The sequence below is a fragment of the Clytia hemisphaerica genome, unplaced genomic scaffold, assembly GCF_902728285.1.
Source record: "Clytia hemisphaerica strain Z4C2 unplaced genomic scaffold, Clytia hemisphaerica genome assembly, whole genome shotgun sequence".
Classification (NCBI taxonomy): Eukaryota; Metazoa; Cnidaria; class Hydrozoa; order Leptothecata; family Clytiidae; genus Clytia; species Clytia hemisphaerica.
This window is the reverse complement of record NW_027104328.1, coordinates 642634-661058: the sequence shown is the minus strand read 5'-3', so window position 1 is coordinate 661058 and position 18425 is coordinate 642634. Positions and strand designations below refer to the sequence as shown.

The window sequence follows — 18425 nt, the reverse complement described above, 5'->3', positions numbered from 1 at the left end:
GACGGGACCTCCGAAACCGCCTTAGAGAGACCAAATTTTAGTGAAAAAGTGACCCTTAGAGAGACTTTTTCGAAAAATTTTCTCAGATTTTCAAAAATTTCCTACCCTTAGTGAGACTTTTTTGTAATTTTTTCTCTCAAAATCAAATTTTTTTTCTAAAAATCGTGGTTTTTCCCACCCTTAGAGAGACTACTTTGAAATTTACTAATTTTTGTAACCCTTAGAGAGACTTTGAAAGGTGAAAAACCCGACCCTTACCGTCCGCACATACCCAGCACCTATTTTTGCCTATGTACCCCCCCCCCCCGGGGGCTCGAGTTCTCAAAGAAAAGATAACACTAAATTCGATGTTTTATATTCCTACTGGGTCTGTGAGAAGGGGGTGTTCAGCTCAGAGCACTACCTTTTTTAATGCAATGTACTAACTTTTTTCCACGATCATAGCTTTGATACCACCCTTTTAGTACACTACTGTACCAACTCAAATTTAGCTACAATCATGGACAAAATATTTGAGACAAAATTCTCAATATATTTTGACCGAGATTGTAGTTTTCAATTGTACATTTGATATTTTTGTTCAACTTTACTATATATCTTTGTCTGTTATTTTATTAACAACTACCTTTATTGTTTATTGAGCTTCTTGAGCTTTAACCCTATTAGCCCCAAGCTTTTTTGACTTTTATCCCAGGTGGGGGGGGGGGGGGTAGAATCTACCACCCTCGATTATTTTCGATCTAGAAGAACTATGGCAATGAAATTTGGTACAGATGTTCTCCATCATGATACAATTTCCGGAAGAAAAAAAAATTGATGACGTCATTTAAAAACCGATGACGTCATCACAAAATTTCCACCTGTTAGATAAAAGCCCAAATATATGGTCGAACCAATATTTAGATTCTGTTTGAAGATTCTGAAAGGCTGTTCTTTAACATAATTGCCGGTTTTGCAATTTCGATGAAAATTATTTCTTAAAATCTATGCTGAAGATGAGTAAAATTTCCAAAATTTGAAGACGTCATAAATGATGACATCATCATTTCATCAAAATTGTTTTTTTTTTTTTTAATTTGTATTATGTAAATCGAACTTTGGCAAAAAATACGAGGTACATTGGTCGGGACATAGTAACAAACGAACCCATGGTGTTGGTATTGTTATTAAAGTAGACTCGTCGATAGAAATTATTGAAGTAATACCAGTAGATGCTCGAATTATTGTTGTTGATGCAATCGTCCGTAGCTGCTCATTGAAAATAATAAACTGTTACGCTCCTACAGAGGAAAGCACCGAGTCGTCAAAGAATTTGTTTTATAGAACATTGAATAAACAAATTAAATCATTGAAAAAGAACCAAAAACTGATTTGCATTGGAGATTTCAACGCTTCTACATCTGCCGCTTGGTCGAACACTTCGTTACGAGAAGGAAGTATAATTAACGTTTGATTGTTAATGACAATGGAGAACGATTCCACGAATTCTTTGAACTGAATAAATTTGTCTGTATGAATACTTGTTACGCATAAAATTTGCAGACGAATTACGTGGCACTCCCCAGATGGAAGACGAAAAGGTATATGATTTTATCTCTGTGCAAGTTGGTTACGTAAATATGTTACAAACTGTCGCGTGTTTAACTCTTTCGACTTTGATAGCGACCACCGTCTTGTTGTTGCACACCTTTGTACACCAACATCAAAGAAAGCAAGATACATCAACCGAACCCATACCAAACGTCAAAAGAGAATCGATTCGAAGCAGTCACCCCAGCAATGACTGGACTTTTCAAAGATGATGTCTCACGAAGCTTAACTCTAATGACGTTCTTACTCAGAGCGAACGTTTTCTAAACGAAAAACTTGTAAACACGATCAAAGAATTGCCAATATCTACTTTCCTACAATGACATCTGAATCTCAACCACCTCCATGGAAAACAGATGTTAACTCCAAGAACTTTCCAAACAAAATCTGAGCTTTCATCTAAAAATGTTAATCCTGGGATATCAAGCGAATCCGTAAAAAGATTCGACTACGAGCTCGTCATCTCAAAACGAAACACTTCAGGCTGAAGCTGAGAAAATGAACACTTTTGTTATTAACAAGCAGATCGAAAGCTATTCATCGTGCCAAAAGACAGGAAATACCCTCAACACAACAAAACAATGCTGCCCAACCGATAAACTCTTAGAACACTTTAAGAAACATTTCACCCTACTGACCATCAATTGATGGTCATGAGGGAATTAAATCAGACACTTCCGAATTTGTTAAGGAACTTCGAAAAATTTCTGACAGTACTGTCATCAACGACCTCCCACCTACAGCCGATGAAATAGAAAAAACAAAAAACACATCCGTCTCCTCAAAAATAATAAGCAAGCAATGACGTTGAAGCAGAGCTACTGAAGAAATGTTCACATCCGATATGATTCAAGTAATCCAAGAATCACCAACAACTGTGGGAAAATCTAGATTTACCGAACGCTTGGGGTAACTCCCATCTGAGAACACTCTGGAAAGGAAAAGGCTCAAAAAAGGAGCATCAAAGTATCGGGGTCTTAGTATCGGATCTACTATCTGTAAGCTCGTTGTCAAATTCATCTTATTCCGATCCGCGACTGGTACGAATGTCAACTAAACCGACGAACAGAACGGGTTCCGTCCAAACCGTGGCACTACTGATGGGATTTACACAGTAAAGAGAATACACCAAATCAGTCATCGAAAAACAGCCGTTGTATCTATTATTGTCGATCTCTCAGCCGCCTTCGATCATATACCCCGTAAATGGCTGTTGATACAATTTGTTCGTTCACCGACAAAAAAGTCACCCGATTATGATCAAGATTTGGAAAAACTTTATCAACACACCTCTCTAACCTAGAAGAGAATTATTCCAAACATCTTCTGGAGTCCGCCGGGTGGGCCGAAAGCCCGTTTTTGTCAACTTATATCTCGATTTCGTCATGCGTCTGATACTCGAGAAATCACACTTAAATGATGATATCAAGTTCTTGATCACAAATACCAATCAGCACTAGCTCTCTTTCGCGAGCAGAGAGATTATCGACTCGTAAAAAACATTATCTCTCAAAACTTATCAATATTACCCTGGAGCGGTTACGCCGACGATTTAGTCTTATTCTTGAAAGATCAAGAGAGTTTACAAATTGCAACAATTCTTGATAATGTTTTTCGTCAAGTTCGGTCTATATGTCAATGCTCAAAAGACAGAGACGATGATTCTCAATTATCCAGTAGATTCCCATATCCAAACTCAATTGTCGAATTAAACGAATGCCATCTAGCCAATGTTTCTGAATTCAAATACCTGGGAGCCTATCTCGATTGTAACCAGCCGAACACTGGTGAAAAGGAGATAAACCACCGCATCCAGCTTGCTAACACTAAATTTCAACAAATGTCAAATTAATTCAGAATTTTCGAATCAATCTGAAAACTCGCATACTTTTCCTGAACAGCTTTGTGCGAAGTAGGCTAGTATACGCCTGTCAGAACTGGAATCTGACCCAAAAACAATTTGACCGTTGGATGTGTGTATCAAAACTCCTCCGTCGAATGATTCGTGGTGGATTCAGATTTGTGAATCCGGATGCTAATGACTATCGATATGCATTAACAACAATCAACTTCATAATATCGGAACATCTGATGTTAGCTTCTTTATAAAATCTCAGCAACATCATTACGTTAGTCTATCATTCGTATGCCAGTAACACGAACTGTCAAATTACTAACTTTCAATAACGATCACTACACTAAAAGAGGTCGGCCAACGAAATCGTTACTTGACCAAGCTATGGAGTTTAAAAATGTTTCATTAAACCAATATTTTACTCTTGCCTTAAGCAAGAAAAAATAATTTTGAAGTTTTTTTTCTTTTTTGATAGCTCGACATAGAGTCGTAACTCTCTGAAGTGAATAGGCCTCATGGGCGAGAGTCATGACTCTATGTCCAACCTTACCCAGTAATGGGTGGTTGTAAATAAATTATTATTATTATTATTATCAATGCCTATCACGAATTTTGCACAAGTACTCTTGATAAGATTTTATTAAAAGTCAGAAAGTTTCAAGTCGTTTACAAAATTTTTCTCCGAGATATAAACAAAAGAACTCCAGCGTGATAGATTTACCCCCCCCCCTGGGGGAGAAAGTCCTTCTTAACTTGGAAAATAAGATACCGGCAAAGTAAAAAAAAGTTGAATGTACGCTTATGTAAAGTTGAATCCAAAAGTGGTTGAATGTAAAGTTAAACGAATGTAAACAAACTTTTTTTTTGGTCTTCAAAATAGATTTACCTGACTTTAGGGTGCTTTCACTGTTTGTTCAGTGTAACAAATCTATTTTAAAAACCTGAAAAAAAGTTTGCTTACATTCGTTTAACTTTACATGCGCACGTTCAACTTTTTTCATGCAGTTCTGATATAGCCTAAATAATATACCCTCCAGGGGTTTGGTGAAATAGCTTCAATTCTGGCTTTCCAAGTTAGGAGGGACCTTCCCGCAGGCATTTAACGGTGGTTAGACTAGGCACACAGACAGTCATACAGAAACACCATAAAGTGAAAGTGTATAGCTCCGGGGGGGGGGGTACTAGGTTTGCGAGGTGACGGGTATGTCCGAGCCAAAAATCGAAAATCGACCCTTTGAGAGACTAAATTTTGGTGATTTTGGGACCCTTTGAGAGACTTTTTCCTAAATTTTGGTCCATTTTTTCCAAATTTTGGTTTGATTTTCACCAAATTTTGGTCAAAATCTTTGGAAATCGTGACCCTTTGAGAGAGAAATTTTTCATTTTCGTGATTTTGGGACCCTTTCAGAGACTAACTTTTGAATTTGTACCCCTTTGAGAGACTTTTGAGGATCGAAAAAAGGTACCCTTATGGCTCGCACATACCCGGCACCCATTTTGCCTAAGTACCCCCCCCCCCGGGGTATAGCTATAAACTCAAAAAGTATAGGATTGGTTTCTATTACACCATATTTAAGATGACGCATAACTTTTTGATAAATTTTGTACGCAGTATCCTTTTGACTATTGTTTATTAGGCAAAGTAGCAATAGGGAATTTTTGAAATATAACAGCCAATGAAAAAAACTAGCTATTTCTGATTGGTCAGCTTGTTGATTTATTCACCACTATATATTTTGCCTACTACAATCTAAGATGTCTGCGGCATTGGAAAAGGTCTATTTAGTGAATGATCATGACATATATTGTTGTAAGAAAGAAACTAGGAGAAAAAATAACAAACAAGAACGTCAAAAAACTTTGGAAGCATTTAGTTGTTGTTAACATTTTCATAATGATTCTTTGCACCATTGTTGAAGTTTTCGCAAAGCCTCCAAATGATTTACAATCACGAAGAAAATATTTGAGACAAGGGGGATTTTAAACACCACAAATGATTTTTTAGCGCCTAACAACGTTTGGAAAGTAGAGTTTTAACTCTGAGTTTTAACATGGGACTTAAGACTTACGACCTTAGGATCAGGATCTCAGGGTTGAAAAGCTCAAATTTGCTCGAATAAGGCTTAGAAACCACAATCGAAATATTCAATGAGAGAAATTGGAAGTGCTAAAGCAGCAATTTTCGTCCAAACTTTAAATTCTTAAAAAAACGTTAAAATACACTTAAAATCTCAAAATATTTCGACCGTGATTGTAGAGGCCTTATTTTTTTACATCAAAAAGAAATTTACGTTATAAAAAAAAACTAAAAATTAGAAGAACAATACAAGGCTTCAAAAATTTCGGATGTTCTTATATAAAAAACATGCGTACACTCCTTTTTATAATAGAACCTTTAAATTTTTAATGACGTCTTGTCCACATTTTTTTTACGATTTCATCATATAAAACTATTCTTATGAAAAAGGATGTATTATTGATTGTCATTACAATCAAAGTCATAATATGTGAGCGAAAAAAGAAATTCCAACGAAATCTTACAACCACAAACGATTTAGAGGAACTCTAAATTAGAGCCTTTTCATAAACTATTATAAACGCAACAACTGCCTCGTTCTGAAACCATTACCAAAGTGATCATATCCCTTGAGACTTTAAGTGTTACTTTTTGAATAGAGTGAACTTCTTATAAACTCCTCTGGGAATCAATTACCATAAGAGTATTTAAAAAAAGAGGTAAGCGTTGCTCCTGATGTAACTTATGAAAAGGTCTATTGGGAGATAGAAACGCCTTTTTTGTACCACGCTGAGATGCTGTAGCGGAGATTTGTCTGAGAAAAGGTCATCATATGCATCTTGGGATTTGAGCATTATGTTACATTAATATTTAATTTAGTATATTGGTGAAAAAGTTGTTACGGTAATTATGATGGGAATTATTAAACGTGATACATTCTATTCCGAGCACCTCATTGGATGAATTTTAAAACAAATGAATCCCAAATAGCTCTCATTATAAAGCCTCAGTATAAAAGGAGATGAAAGTAGTACATGAAAATCAAACCAAAAGCAAATTTAAAGCGAAGTACAGTGCAATAGTGAAATTGCCGACAACAGAAAGTAAGTACAAACTTAATTGATTAGCTCTTTGAAACTACTGAATGCGAATAAGTTTTCCCACTACACTTTTTCAATAACTCGCTAAACAACAAAAACTCTGAATCTGAGTGACTAGATTGAAGCAAATTTTATAGTTGAGCAAAATAAACCGGAACTTTTTTCTTCATTTTTCTTCAGGCAATGGGCATCAAAGTACTCATTTTATTCACCGCGGTTTTGGCGATTGCTTATTCCTATCGCATAAACAATGACGACTCTAACCAAGGAAGGAATCTCTACCAAGCGCTACAAGATATGATTGATGAACGTGTGGCTGAAAAAATGGATCCTAAACATGAATGTAAATTCGGAGGTCTATGTAACAACGTTTACAGCTATGGATGTCATAAGTATGTGAAGAAATGTGATGGTTCAGGATGCACAGAAATCGTAAGTAAAATTTTAAAAGCATTTTGGTTGTGCAGCCCTCTGTAAATGCATTTTGACTACTTGATTGACGATCACTTTTGTATTGTTAGTGGTAGAAACTACCCAATAACATCCTATGTAATTTACGTTAACTGTGCCTGAAAATATAATCTAGTTTTTCCAAGCACACTTTTCCCCGGTATTTGAGTTTAATTTCTCATATTAATTTTCGCCCATCATTTTGCAAGATCCAATGGAAGAAAAGTGAAAGCAATAGACTTATTATGAGGCTCGAACTGCAGTTTTCCCCATGATGTCTTAAGAAACATTTCGTGAGTGGCAATAACGGTTTAAATGATGTAAAAGCTAAAATTTGGTATTTTGCAAAAAAGTACTGTAAAATACTCGCATACATTAAGGTAAATATTATATCACGAAATGTAAGTATTTATATAATTCCCGTATAATTTCTGTAATTTTAGGGAACTTGCTGGCGTCAATGTTACTCAAACACGAAGACATGGTGTAGATTAGCAGACACATCCAGACGTGACCAATTTTTTTCTTGTCAAAAAGATTCAGATTGTGCACACACCAGAGAACGAGGATTGTTAGGAAAACCTGCTAAGGAAGTTTGCGAAATGAATTTTTCTCTTTTTAGCTCCGGGCCAATATGTCATGGATCAAATCCTTAAATGTTTAAAGAGGAAGAAAATTTGACTTTGTCAATGGTTATGAACAGGATGAAATAAGTTTCTCCCGAAATTATGTATTACCTTGATTTCAATTCAACTTACACAATAATTTTGTCCATTTTCTATTATGTTTGATTTGAAGTGTTTCTTTGTAATTTTTGAAAAATAACTTTTTTAAATATTATTATTTTTTGCAAGTATGGTTATTAGTTCAAGAAAGTATAATTGTTTTGGGATATATTCATTTTTTGCTGTTGGTGCATTGGTTTTCCTCCCTTCAATTATTTTGTAAACTAAGGCCCTAGCATATGCTTGGGAATTGAAAATAAGGTCAAAAATCGTTGTGAAATTACATATTTTTGTAAATTTGATACCTTGGGTTGAAAAACTAGACTTTTTGGGTTGGAAATTCGTGTTTCTTCCAAACAGTTTTGAAAGCGTTAAAAATCCATGTGGAAATTACGTTTTTGTAACAATTTTCTGTGCATGTCCTTTGAGAAAACCACAATCGATTTTTCGCTCAAAACTGTTTCGAGCGAAAAATATCTAACCTAGATATCAGTCTATAATGTGAGCAGTCAAGCTGTAAGTTTCCGTCAGGTGAGGCGTCCCTTCGGAGCGACCTCAGTCAATCGCAGTGAGTTCGCACAGTGAGGCAAATAGGGTACTTGTGTCATAGTTTCAAATAGTGCACTGCTGAGCTGTGTGAGTGATCTATGATCAACCATGTATCTGTGTGAACAATAACGAGAGATTGACCGGGAGCCATCGAGCCTAGGCAAGCGAGTGAATGATCACAAAAACAAATACCTTGTTTAAGATCTCTTTTTCCATATCTCTGCCATCACATTTTGAGATTTTAGTCTTTTTCAACTTAGATTTTTTCCAACTGAATTTAAAAAAATTCCAACCTTGTTAAATTTGGATTTTGGCTTTTTTCAACCTGGATTTTTGAAAATTCCAAGCCATGAAGAATGCAAAATTTCCAACCTTGGAGAATGTCCCACATTTCCAGGTTGGATTTTCCTTTAGATTTTATCTTTTTTCCAACTAAGAAAACTTGAAATCTCCAACCTTGGAAACGATGCCCTCGTTTGAGACGCTGACGCCTATGACCACTTGACCATCGCTGTGCTTACCTCTAGCCCATTAAAAGAACATGTGATAAATTAATATTACTCTGTTCTACGATGAAGAAACAACTCGAGATCGTTTACATTTTTGGGTATTGCAGGTGTGCACTTACGTTTTTACCTACAATCTTGGTCAAAATATATCTTTTCGTTTTCAAAAACTTATTCAATATTTTAATTCGGGAGGGGTCTTTAGACCTACATGCCATATTCTGAGCCTTCGACTATTTTTGAACTTTTGGATCATGACATCCTAAGTCTTAAGTCTAGCGTTAAAACTCAGAGCCAAAACTTAACGTTCGAACCTACTTTTGAGCACTTACAAATCAATTGTGCTTTCAAAACTTCCCGGTGAATTTCCCTTTTTCTCAAATATTATGACCTTGATTGCAGAACACCACCTTTTTTAAATCCAATGTACTAACTTTTTTCCACGACCAGATCTTTCGTGCCAACCTTTTAGTACACTGTACCAACTCAAATTTGCTCGAATAAGGCTTAGAAACCACAATCGAAATATTCAATGAAAGAAATTGGAAGTGCTAAAGCAGCAATTCTCGTCCGAACTTTAAAAAAAAATTCTTTTAAAAAAACGTTAAAATACACTTAAAATCTAATTTTTCACTGTATCGATTAAAGTAGTTACTACTGTGAATCGCCTTTTGCCGTTGAGTGTAAATGATATTTCCACAAGTTTAATTGGAAAATCAAAATATATTCTTTCCCATAGTGAAAGTCTCTTTCTGGGTTGTGAAGTGCGATATAAGAACGTCAAAAAAATTGGGAAACATTTGGATGTTGTTAACGTTTTCATGATAATATTTTGCACCTTTAGCAGAGTTTTTTGAGAAATATAGCATGTGTTTAGAGTTCACAAAGCCTCCAAATGATTTACAATCATGAAGAAAATATCTGAGACAAAAGGGATTTTAAACACCACAAATGATTTTTAAGCGCCTTAAACTACAGTTGGAAAGTAAAGTTTTATTAGCTTTACGGGCAGGGGCTATTGAACCCGACTGGGTATGCGGCACATCAAATGCCGACTATCATTCCTCTCCGATTGGGAATTGGCCCGCTCCCTTTAGAGCTTTAGCGTGGGCGGCCGCCAAGCCGCCATCGGAATATCAGATAACATAGATATCATATCATGGACAGGATATTTTGTTTTGTTTCTTTTTAACTTAAAAAATAATTTCCATGATATATAATTGTTACTTGTCTAAAAATAAAACTAAAAAATTAAATTCCTGATTATTCTTTTTATTTACAAAATAATTTTAATTAACGCTTACACAGACATTTACGATGGCATAAAATTTCAATCAAGTTTTATGAGTCAAAATTAAGCGCATACTTTATCCAAAATAGCTTTAAAATGTCCCAAAATGGCTATGAAGACTTCTTAAAACCTCATCTCACTCTAAGACTGTAAGCTCAGTTTATAATAAGGAAACAATTTAATACTTTATACACGTTTCTTTTTTATAAGAACATCAAAATTTTTGTTTGTAAAATGTTCTTATTTTCTGCATTTTGTGACTATTTTTAACCGTTTTTCCTAAAAAATTGAGTGTTTTCGAGTCCGTAAAGCCTTGAGATGTTCTTAGCTTGTTCTTAGCATTTTGGCAATCGAAGCCTTATGTTCTTATACAATTTATTCTTATAGAGAAACGTGCATATATCTGAACATCCAAATCTTTCAAATCTTTAAGGGAGACCTATAGACATAACTTTATATAAGCACACCAATTTAAAAATAAAATCAAAATATACACAATTTGGAGGCACACTTTAAAAAATAAATATAGCTCTAAAAAATTAATTTACTTTGTTGAATTTTGTAAGGATGTTCTTATTGTTCGTTCCGGTGAAGATAGACTAGAATCCATTATGACAGTCTCTACCTCTCCCAAAGCGCTCGCAGTTGGGCGCACGTGGCGATGCACGCGGCTACGCGTTTGAACTGGTTCACGCAATTGACGACCACTTCGAGTGGTAATTGGAGGTAAAGGCTCCGCAGATGATTTACGTATAACTTCCGGTTGACTCATTTTGATGAAATCTTCATAATCCGGAGGTTTGGGTCTCGTATGATTTGCCAATTTAAATTCTTTATCTCTTTTAGTGTTAGATTTTGAATGTTCTAAATTCGATTGTTTACTATAACGTTGTGAAATACGCGTAGAATTCGTTTTGGGTAACGTATTCTGTAAAACATAATCTGAACCTAACATTGGATGTGAGCTACCATCTTGAATTATTCCTGCACGGCTTGGTGAAGGAGAGACACCACTCCGTCGTAGGTTATAATCACGTCGTTTTGTTTGGCCCATCACTATGGGTGGTGGGGGAGTGGGGCTGAATCGTGATTTGGCGGCATTTGAAGAAACATTCGATAGTAGTTGTTGTTGTTGTTGTTCATCAAGCACGTGGTTTGACACATGACCCTCGAATGTAGCTTTCTTCGATTTCTTTTGTTGTATAGTAGAAGTCAAATATACAATCGTGTTCGCTTTATTTTCGAGCTCATGTTCAAGCTCCGCGATACGCCTTTGAATATTCTTTAAATCTGCATGATATTTTTGTTCTTTACTTCGAAGTTGACCCTCTAATAACTGGATACGTTTATCTTTGTTTTGTGATTGTTGCAACAAATCTCTGTTTTGTCTTTTGGTTGTTTTGATCTCATCCTCCAAGTCCCTTCTGATTTGTGGACCTGTGAAAAGGAAAAGTATATGTTACCGAGAATACACGAATTTCCTATTAGCAGATTCATGTAAAAAAGTCACGAACAAACGTCGAGTAAAGCTCTGATTGGCTGAAAATTTCACACCTAAACATGTTTTTCCTATTTGTGCGCATGAGGTAATCTCCACTTTCCTTCGATCAGAGCTTTTCTCGACCCTTTTTGTAACTTTTTTACATGAATCTGCTTATAGGAAATTTATCGATCAGCAATGATAAAAAAAAATATAAGTTGGTCGGTTGGTTGGTCGGTCGGTTGGTCGGTCAGTTGGTATACCGGGTGCATCAAAAAAAAGCTATGATGCTATAAATAAGACAAAATGACAAAAACACAATTTCATTTTTTTTTAAATTCTTTTTTCTCTTATCTTATATTTTGCCAACAGTTTGTCCATCTTATTTGCACGTCATGAACATTTCCCACACCAGCAAACTCAATGCAGACCCAAGTTTTTTGAGTAACTAGTCGAGGAACGGTGATCTATTTTTTCAAAAATTTTCTCACATAGCACACACATAACATCAAAACCTCTCTTGGAGATTTGCAAAAAAATTTTTTCAGCTTTTCAAAAAGTATTATTCCACATGGGGCTTGTTTTACCATATTCTTAAATTCCGTAACGAGTTTTGATGAACACAGTTGTGTTTTTTTGGTATTTTTATGTGTAACGAACGTAAGTGTCAATAGAAAAGTTTGCTCGCTGTTTTTAATGATTTTTTGAAATTTCGACAGTAAAAAAAAGTCAGTTTTTTTACTTTTTCGAACCTGTATGTATGATAGCTCAAAATTCAAGTTAGAGCATCCTCTATGCCATAAAAAAAGAATGAAAAAAAAAAATATACGAATTCTGAATCTCACAACATCTCGACAAAGTTGTATACTTTTTTTTGGTGCACCCAGCAGTAAAAATAAATTGATCCTAAAAGTGATTTCTTTAAAGTGTTTTCTTAAAATCTAGGGTCGGAAGGTCAAGATCTGTGAAATTTGTTAGGTTTTGAAGCAGTAGATTTTTTCCTATTTATCGATGAGCGACTTTTGTGCCATTTCCATTGTGATCATTTAAATTCATCTAAGTTCTGGGATCAATTTACACTTTTTCAACTTGTTCAATTAAAAAGATCCACAAAAAAATTATAAAGTTCATCCTCCAGCTTTGCTAATTCAATATTATTATTTTTCGAATTTTGGAAAAAACAGGGTAGGTCTGGATAGATCGGTCCTGTAGAACACCCCCTTCTCACAGACCCGGTGGGATTTCATCAGCCAGCGGGGGTATTAAAAATAACGGACCAAAACTCGAAGGTGATTTATATTCCTATGTTTTTTATGGCCGGGGATTTTAATTTCATTGTTTTCTAGCCAGAAAATTCAGTGGGGATGGGAAAATAGCACAATATTTTGCAGTGCAGATTTGCTTATCTGATCATTTCCAGCGGGGACAAAAATTTGAGGGTATCTTTCCACTGGGGACGATATTTTGGCCAATATTTCCAGTGGGTCTGTGAGAAGGGGGTGTCGTAGAACAATAAATTAATTTGGTTTCGCCTAGTACTACAAATTTCTTATCATACGTTTTATACCTCAATTTTCATCAGATCATGATCTCTCCGCTTGGGCTATTGTGTTTTGAATACTTTCGAACCATTTATAATTTTTACTCAGCCACCTGATGACGTCATGTGACAAAGCCAGGTGACAAAATTTCGAGTTGTTGTTTAAAAAATTAAAGGTCCATAGAAGGTCTACATGTTTTTTTTTATAAGCATATGTTTTTTGGGAAACAAGCTTAGTTATGCTTACAGATATTTTAGGCTCAGGCTCGAAGTATGTTTATCATATGCTTATTTTACCGAAAATTCGATTCTCCAATTTTTTCAAAATCTGTCGTTGCTATACATGAGGATATTTATAAGATTTTTCAGGAAAGTTGTGAGCGATTGCCGCGTTTACGCTTGTAATTTTTTAAAATTAAAATGCCGTTTGAAGAAACTTTTTGTTAATTTAATGCCAGGCTGTGTACTGTATTAAACATTTTCACTTACACACCTCAAAAGCAAGCTCAGTAATATGCTTGTAATATGCTTATTTTTTAGACAAATTCAGGTATTGGTATGCTTATGAACGTTATGCTTATAAAAAAAAAACATGTATTATCTTGAATTTGAACTGTACTCAACTCGGCTGATTTTAAATTCAAATGATGCACAAAAAAATTAAGCTAGATAAGAGCACATTTAGTGAGGTCTTTTATCATATAAAAACATAAGATCGTGGTAACATCAAGAAATTTGGCAAAGATGATCCTTTGAAGCTTTAAATTAACTATTTTTCAATAACGGTTGAGCGTTCCCAATTGAAGAAATGTTATACAGTATATGGCCACCAAAACGGAGACAACCCCCAAAACGGAGGTTTTGCCTTAATAAGCCATGTTTGTACTTTAAACTTGGCTTCAGATTTGATCCTAACACATTTCTCTTAAGTCCGAAAAAAAAATAAAATACAAAAATGTCATTTTTAACATGGCTAATTTTTTTCTTCTTTTTTTTCAAAAATTATTTTCGAAAATCCCTTTTTTGGACCAAACCGTCAAAAGTCAAACAAGATTGAAAATTAACCCCTGAAAAACTCTGGAAAGTATAAACATATACCGACATACCAACTCAGTAATTCAAAGTTTTTCAGAAAATTCGAAATATTTCACGATTATATTTTGCGCGGGATTTTACACTCAGTCAAGCCTGAAAAACTTATTGTTTTGGTATGATTTTTTTTCAAAATGATAAAAAACTAATTATTTTTTTTGTAATTATTTTATCGTGTCATTAATTCGAGACATGTTTAAGTGATGGATTTCTAACAATAGACCTTATCAGAGTTTTTGATTTTTCTAAAAAAGCGATGCATCGTGGGATTGTTTCGAGTGTATTACAATAGAATTCCCTCCAGGAATTCCTAAGTGATTTCTATTGTAATACACTCGAAACAATCCCACAATGCATCGTTTTTTTTTAATATAAAAAAATCCGATAAGGTCTATTTCAATTTAATTGAATCGACGTTTTGGAGGCCACTAACCTCCGTTTTTAACAACCATTTGTAATGAAGATAAACAGAAAAGTAAATTTTGACTTTTTTAAGTCGTAAAGCATTGCCTTCATACCAATTGATAGTAATTTGATGTCGGTGCTATGATTTGATGTCGGGCTGGGCTTAAAAAATTGTTGGTTTGCCTTCACCCGACCCTAAGTTTTGGAGGTGGGTCGATCGGTCGGAATTTTTTTTATTTTGGCGACGGTTAACAGTTTGTTTACATTTAGGTAATTTTGAATAAAAAACAGAAGTGCTAGCAGGGAATTTATGATTCTTCCACTTGAGACAAACAAGATACGAGTTTTGATTTTTTATTGTTTGAAGTTTTTGAAGGAAAAATCTTCTTTAAAATGGCAATAAAATTTTTTGGGTCGGCAGGTTTCGAGGTAGGGTCGGTCGGGTGACGGCAAACCAACAATTGGGGAAAGAAACTAGACATGTTGAAGCTTAATTCACAAGAATGATTTTTAACATAGGGATATTTTCTGAATTCACTAGAAAGATTTCAATTTGCATAGACGTTTTGGGGGCCACATACTGTAATTGTAAAGGCGCAATTGTTCAATTGGGACGATAAGTAATAGTTATATAGTTATCACACAGTACAGAGTACAATATTGAACGGTCATAAAAAAAGATGAAAACATTCTTTTCATAACTCTTTTGAAACATGTTGTGTATTATTCTATTATGAATGAAAAGAAAACATTTGAGGATAGTGTACAAAATTGATCTCTCGCTTACCAGACCCCTATTTTGAACGCAGTCTTGTATTTGTACGGTAAAATATGAAATACAGCATTTATGAACGCGTTTTTTAAGCCAATTAGATTGCTCATATTTTCATGTTGACGATAAAAGTCTGATAAAAAGGTAAGGTAGTAGAGGGCCAACGTTTATGAACCATAACATCTTTTGATGGAAAACAGATCTGTTACGTTTTAGACTTGTTGTAGTACAATTTTTTGCTCAAAATTTCATGCTCTATCCGATGGTATTAATCATTTTCGTTTAATTCAACTTTGAAAAATCGTCAATTTTTTCCCTTTTTTATGGGTTTAGGAGTTTTGCCTACAGCGTCAGTTTTTTTGGCTATAAAAAATTTTGCCAGGCCTAATTCGCAGGCCCCCTCAAAAACTTAATTGAAATTTAAAAATCATATCTTTATTGACCCAATCACATGCAGTTGCGTCCAACAAAGATGCTAAGGATCATCAGGGTTTGCTCTCTACTAAGAGAGGCTTTTAAATAGAATCTAACAAAAATGAACAAACCTGAACAAGGTACAACTTCAGACGAGGGTACTGATAGTGTTACTTGATTTGTTAGATCTAAAAATAAATCAGTGAAAATTTAAAAGGATTAAGGTTATGCAATACAACAACCTTGTTGGCTTAGAAGAACACAAACTTTTATACTGTAAATAGGTTTGAAGACATTGAAGATCAACAAGAAAATTTTGACTTGAAAAAAAAAACACAACAAATTAGCTGTCAAAAGGAACATACTCTCAGGTGCCAAATAAATGGGGGAGGGGGGGGTCAGAATAAACGGGGGTTGGGAAAATTTGCAAATTTCAATAAGTGAGGGAGGGGTGGTTGGAAATCATACCTCTAAATACCCAAGAAGGAGACATAATTATAGACCAAAACCTGCCTATTTAGAGATAAATAAGAGACTTTGACAACTGAAATTGGTCTCAAAATTAAAAAACGGGAGGGGGGTGTCCTATAATAAGGTCAAGGGGTTGGAAAAAATTGAAAAATTAACAAGTGGGGGGATAGGCCTTACTAGGCACCTGGGAATACAATATGTTCAGATAAATTTGAAAAAGTTTGTAAGTCCTACAGTTTTAGTCCTAATGTAAACACACATTTACAGAAGAGCAAATCAAGCCAATTGGAGCCACAAAATTCAGAAATTAAATGAAACATTAAGACATTACAGTTTTCGTATATTTTCAGTTTGAAAAATACTCTCCACTCAGTTTTAATTGATCTTATCTACTCACATATTAGACTTTAATTGTTTTTCAAATTGCTTTAAATGAGTTATTGCTAGTCGCACAAAGTCACTCGGATTTAAAAGGTAAACAATCACAATTCCCTGCTTATGAGGAAAATTTTCAAGCTTAAGAAGGGGGATGTCCGAATTGTGGTAGTTAGTAAGTTAACTATAACAATATTATCATAGAAACACAAAATATTTTGCTTTTTTTAAAAAAGGATGTACCTTTGCATTTCTTCTGTAGCCTTTCGATCTCTTGATGCAAGGAGCTCAAAGTTGTTGCGTGTTGTGATTGTAAGAATGCAATGGAATGTTGAAGGCTTTGGATCTTTTGTTGTTGTGTTTGGTCAGGATACACCTCACAAGCCATTTATGAATTTAGTTCACACTAAAGAAGAATCAGCATATGTTATATATTTGGAATTAAGGCTACTATGAGATTCAGGATATGCACCCATGTGATGTCCTGTGACATTATGTCATTTTACCGCAACCAGTCAGGGCTGGATTGATTGTCAGTTAGTCACACTAGGAAATCAAGCTTTCAGAAAAAACAACATCAGTCATCTACAGGATGTATTCGCAACAACAAGGATGAGAGTTACCTGAATCAAGTTCAAGTTTCCAAGACATACTCTCGGGTACCTAATAGCCGGGGGGATTGGAATAAGCGGGGGGTTGGAAAAAATCTCAAAGCTAAAAACGGGGGGGATGGGGTTGGAATAAAAATGTCCTGGGTGGAAAAAATTTGAAAAGGAGGCTAATACAGCTGAATTGGGACAAAAGAGGGAACTTTCAAAAACATTTTCCCAAAAATTAATAAGCGGGGGGGGGGTGGAAATGTCGATTTCATTAAAAAGCGCCGGGTTTTTTTTTCATGAATCACTTTGGAAGTTTTGCAGTCAAGTAAACGATACAGCTCTTTCGCACCATTAATTTTTTATACGCATTTTGGCGGGACGCTAGTGTGACTAACTGAATGTCATCAGTGTTGCAGTGGTACATATCATGAATCAATCTCATACTCAGAGTCACTTATACCACTTTTTGATTTTTGCTGATGGACATGATAATTGCTCTGGTAAATACTGACCGCAAACCTTTCTTGTTCACCAATAGCAATGATAATGATAATGTCATAACAGCTGTTGCATATTAATTTGTTATTAAACAGACATTTGCACATTGCCTAAAGGCTCCTCACAGTCAAGATTTTTGAACAACCAACACCATGTAAAATAAATGAAACATATCCAACCTCAATGCTACCATTGAAAATTTACAAGAATTTTTTGGTTCGATACTGTTTGAATTAGTTTCATAGACATAGGGGCCATTCAAAAAGTACGTTCGTCGCCGAGGGGGGAGGGGGTCAGCAAAAAAGCGAACGAAAACGAACGGGGGGAGGGAGGTCAAGTCGATCTGTGTACGTTTGCTTTTGGGGGGGGGGGGGGTGCTTGTCACAAGCGTGATTTTTAACTTGAAAAATCTTTTTCTATCTATCTCCTAATTACATTTTTTCTTTGAATCGATAACCGAAGATAATTCTTAATCCCCTAAACAATTGTGTATGTTATAATTGTTTAGCAATTATTAGATAATTAGAGAGGGGGGGGGGTAAAAATTTTGAGCTAAAACACGCGTACAAAGGGGGGGGGGTACTTCCAAACGAATGCTGACGAACAAGGGGAGAGGGGGGTAAATAGGGAAATTTGGACGAAAGTACTTTTTGAATGGCCCCATAGGAATCATAGGAAGGTTGGAATCACTGATTT

The 18425-nt window shown here is 35.2% G+C and overlaps 1 protein-coding gene and 1 long non-coding RNA gene across 2 annotated transcripts; one reads left to right on the top strand and one right to left on the bottom strand.

Annotated features, from left to right (window-relative positions):
• The first annotated feature begins 6454 nt into the window (after positions 1-6454).
• On the top strand, positions 6455-7908 carry LOC136817718 (uncharacterized). Its single transcript, XR_010848142.1, has 3 exons — positions 6455-6565; positions 6743-6994; positions 7456-7908. It is a non-coding gene; the product is annotated as an uncharacterized lncRNA (long non-coding RNA).
• A 2046-nt stretch (positions 7909-9954) lies between these two features.
• Positions 9955-17076, bottom strand: LOC136817694 (uncharacterized). The gene is made up of 3 exons (XM_067074009.1): positions 16876-17076; positions 15918-15974; positions 9955-11520 (listed from the first exon to the last, which is right to left on the bottom strand). Exons 1-3 carry the CDS (start codon positions 17018-17020, stop codon positions 10628-10630), a joined length of 1095 nt encoding a protein of 364 aa, XP_066930110.1. The 5' UTR covers positions 17021-17076; the 3' UTR covers positions 9955-10627.
• Between the last annotated feature and the right edge of the window lie 1349 nt (positions 17077-18425).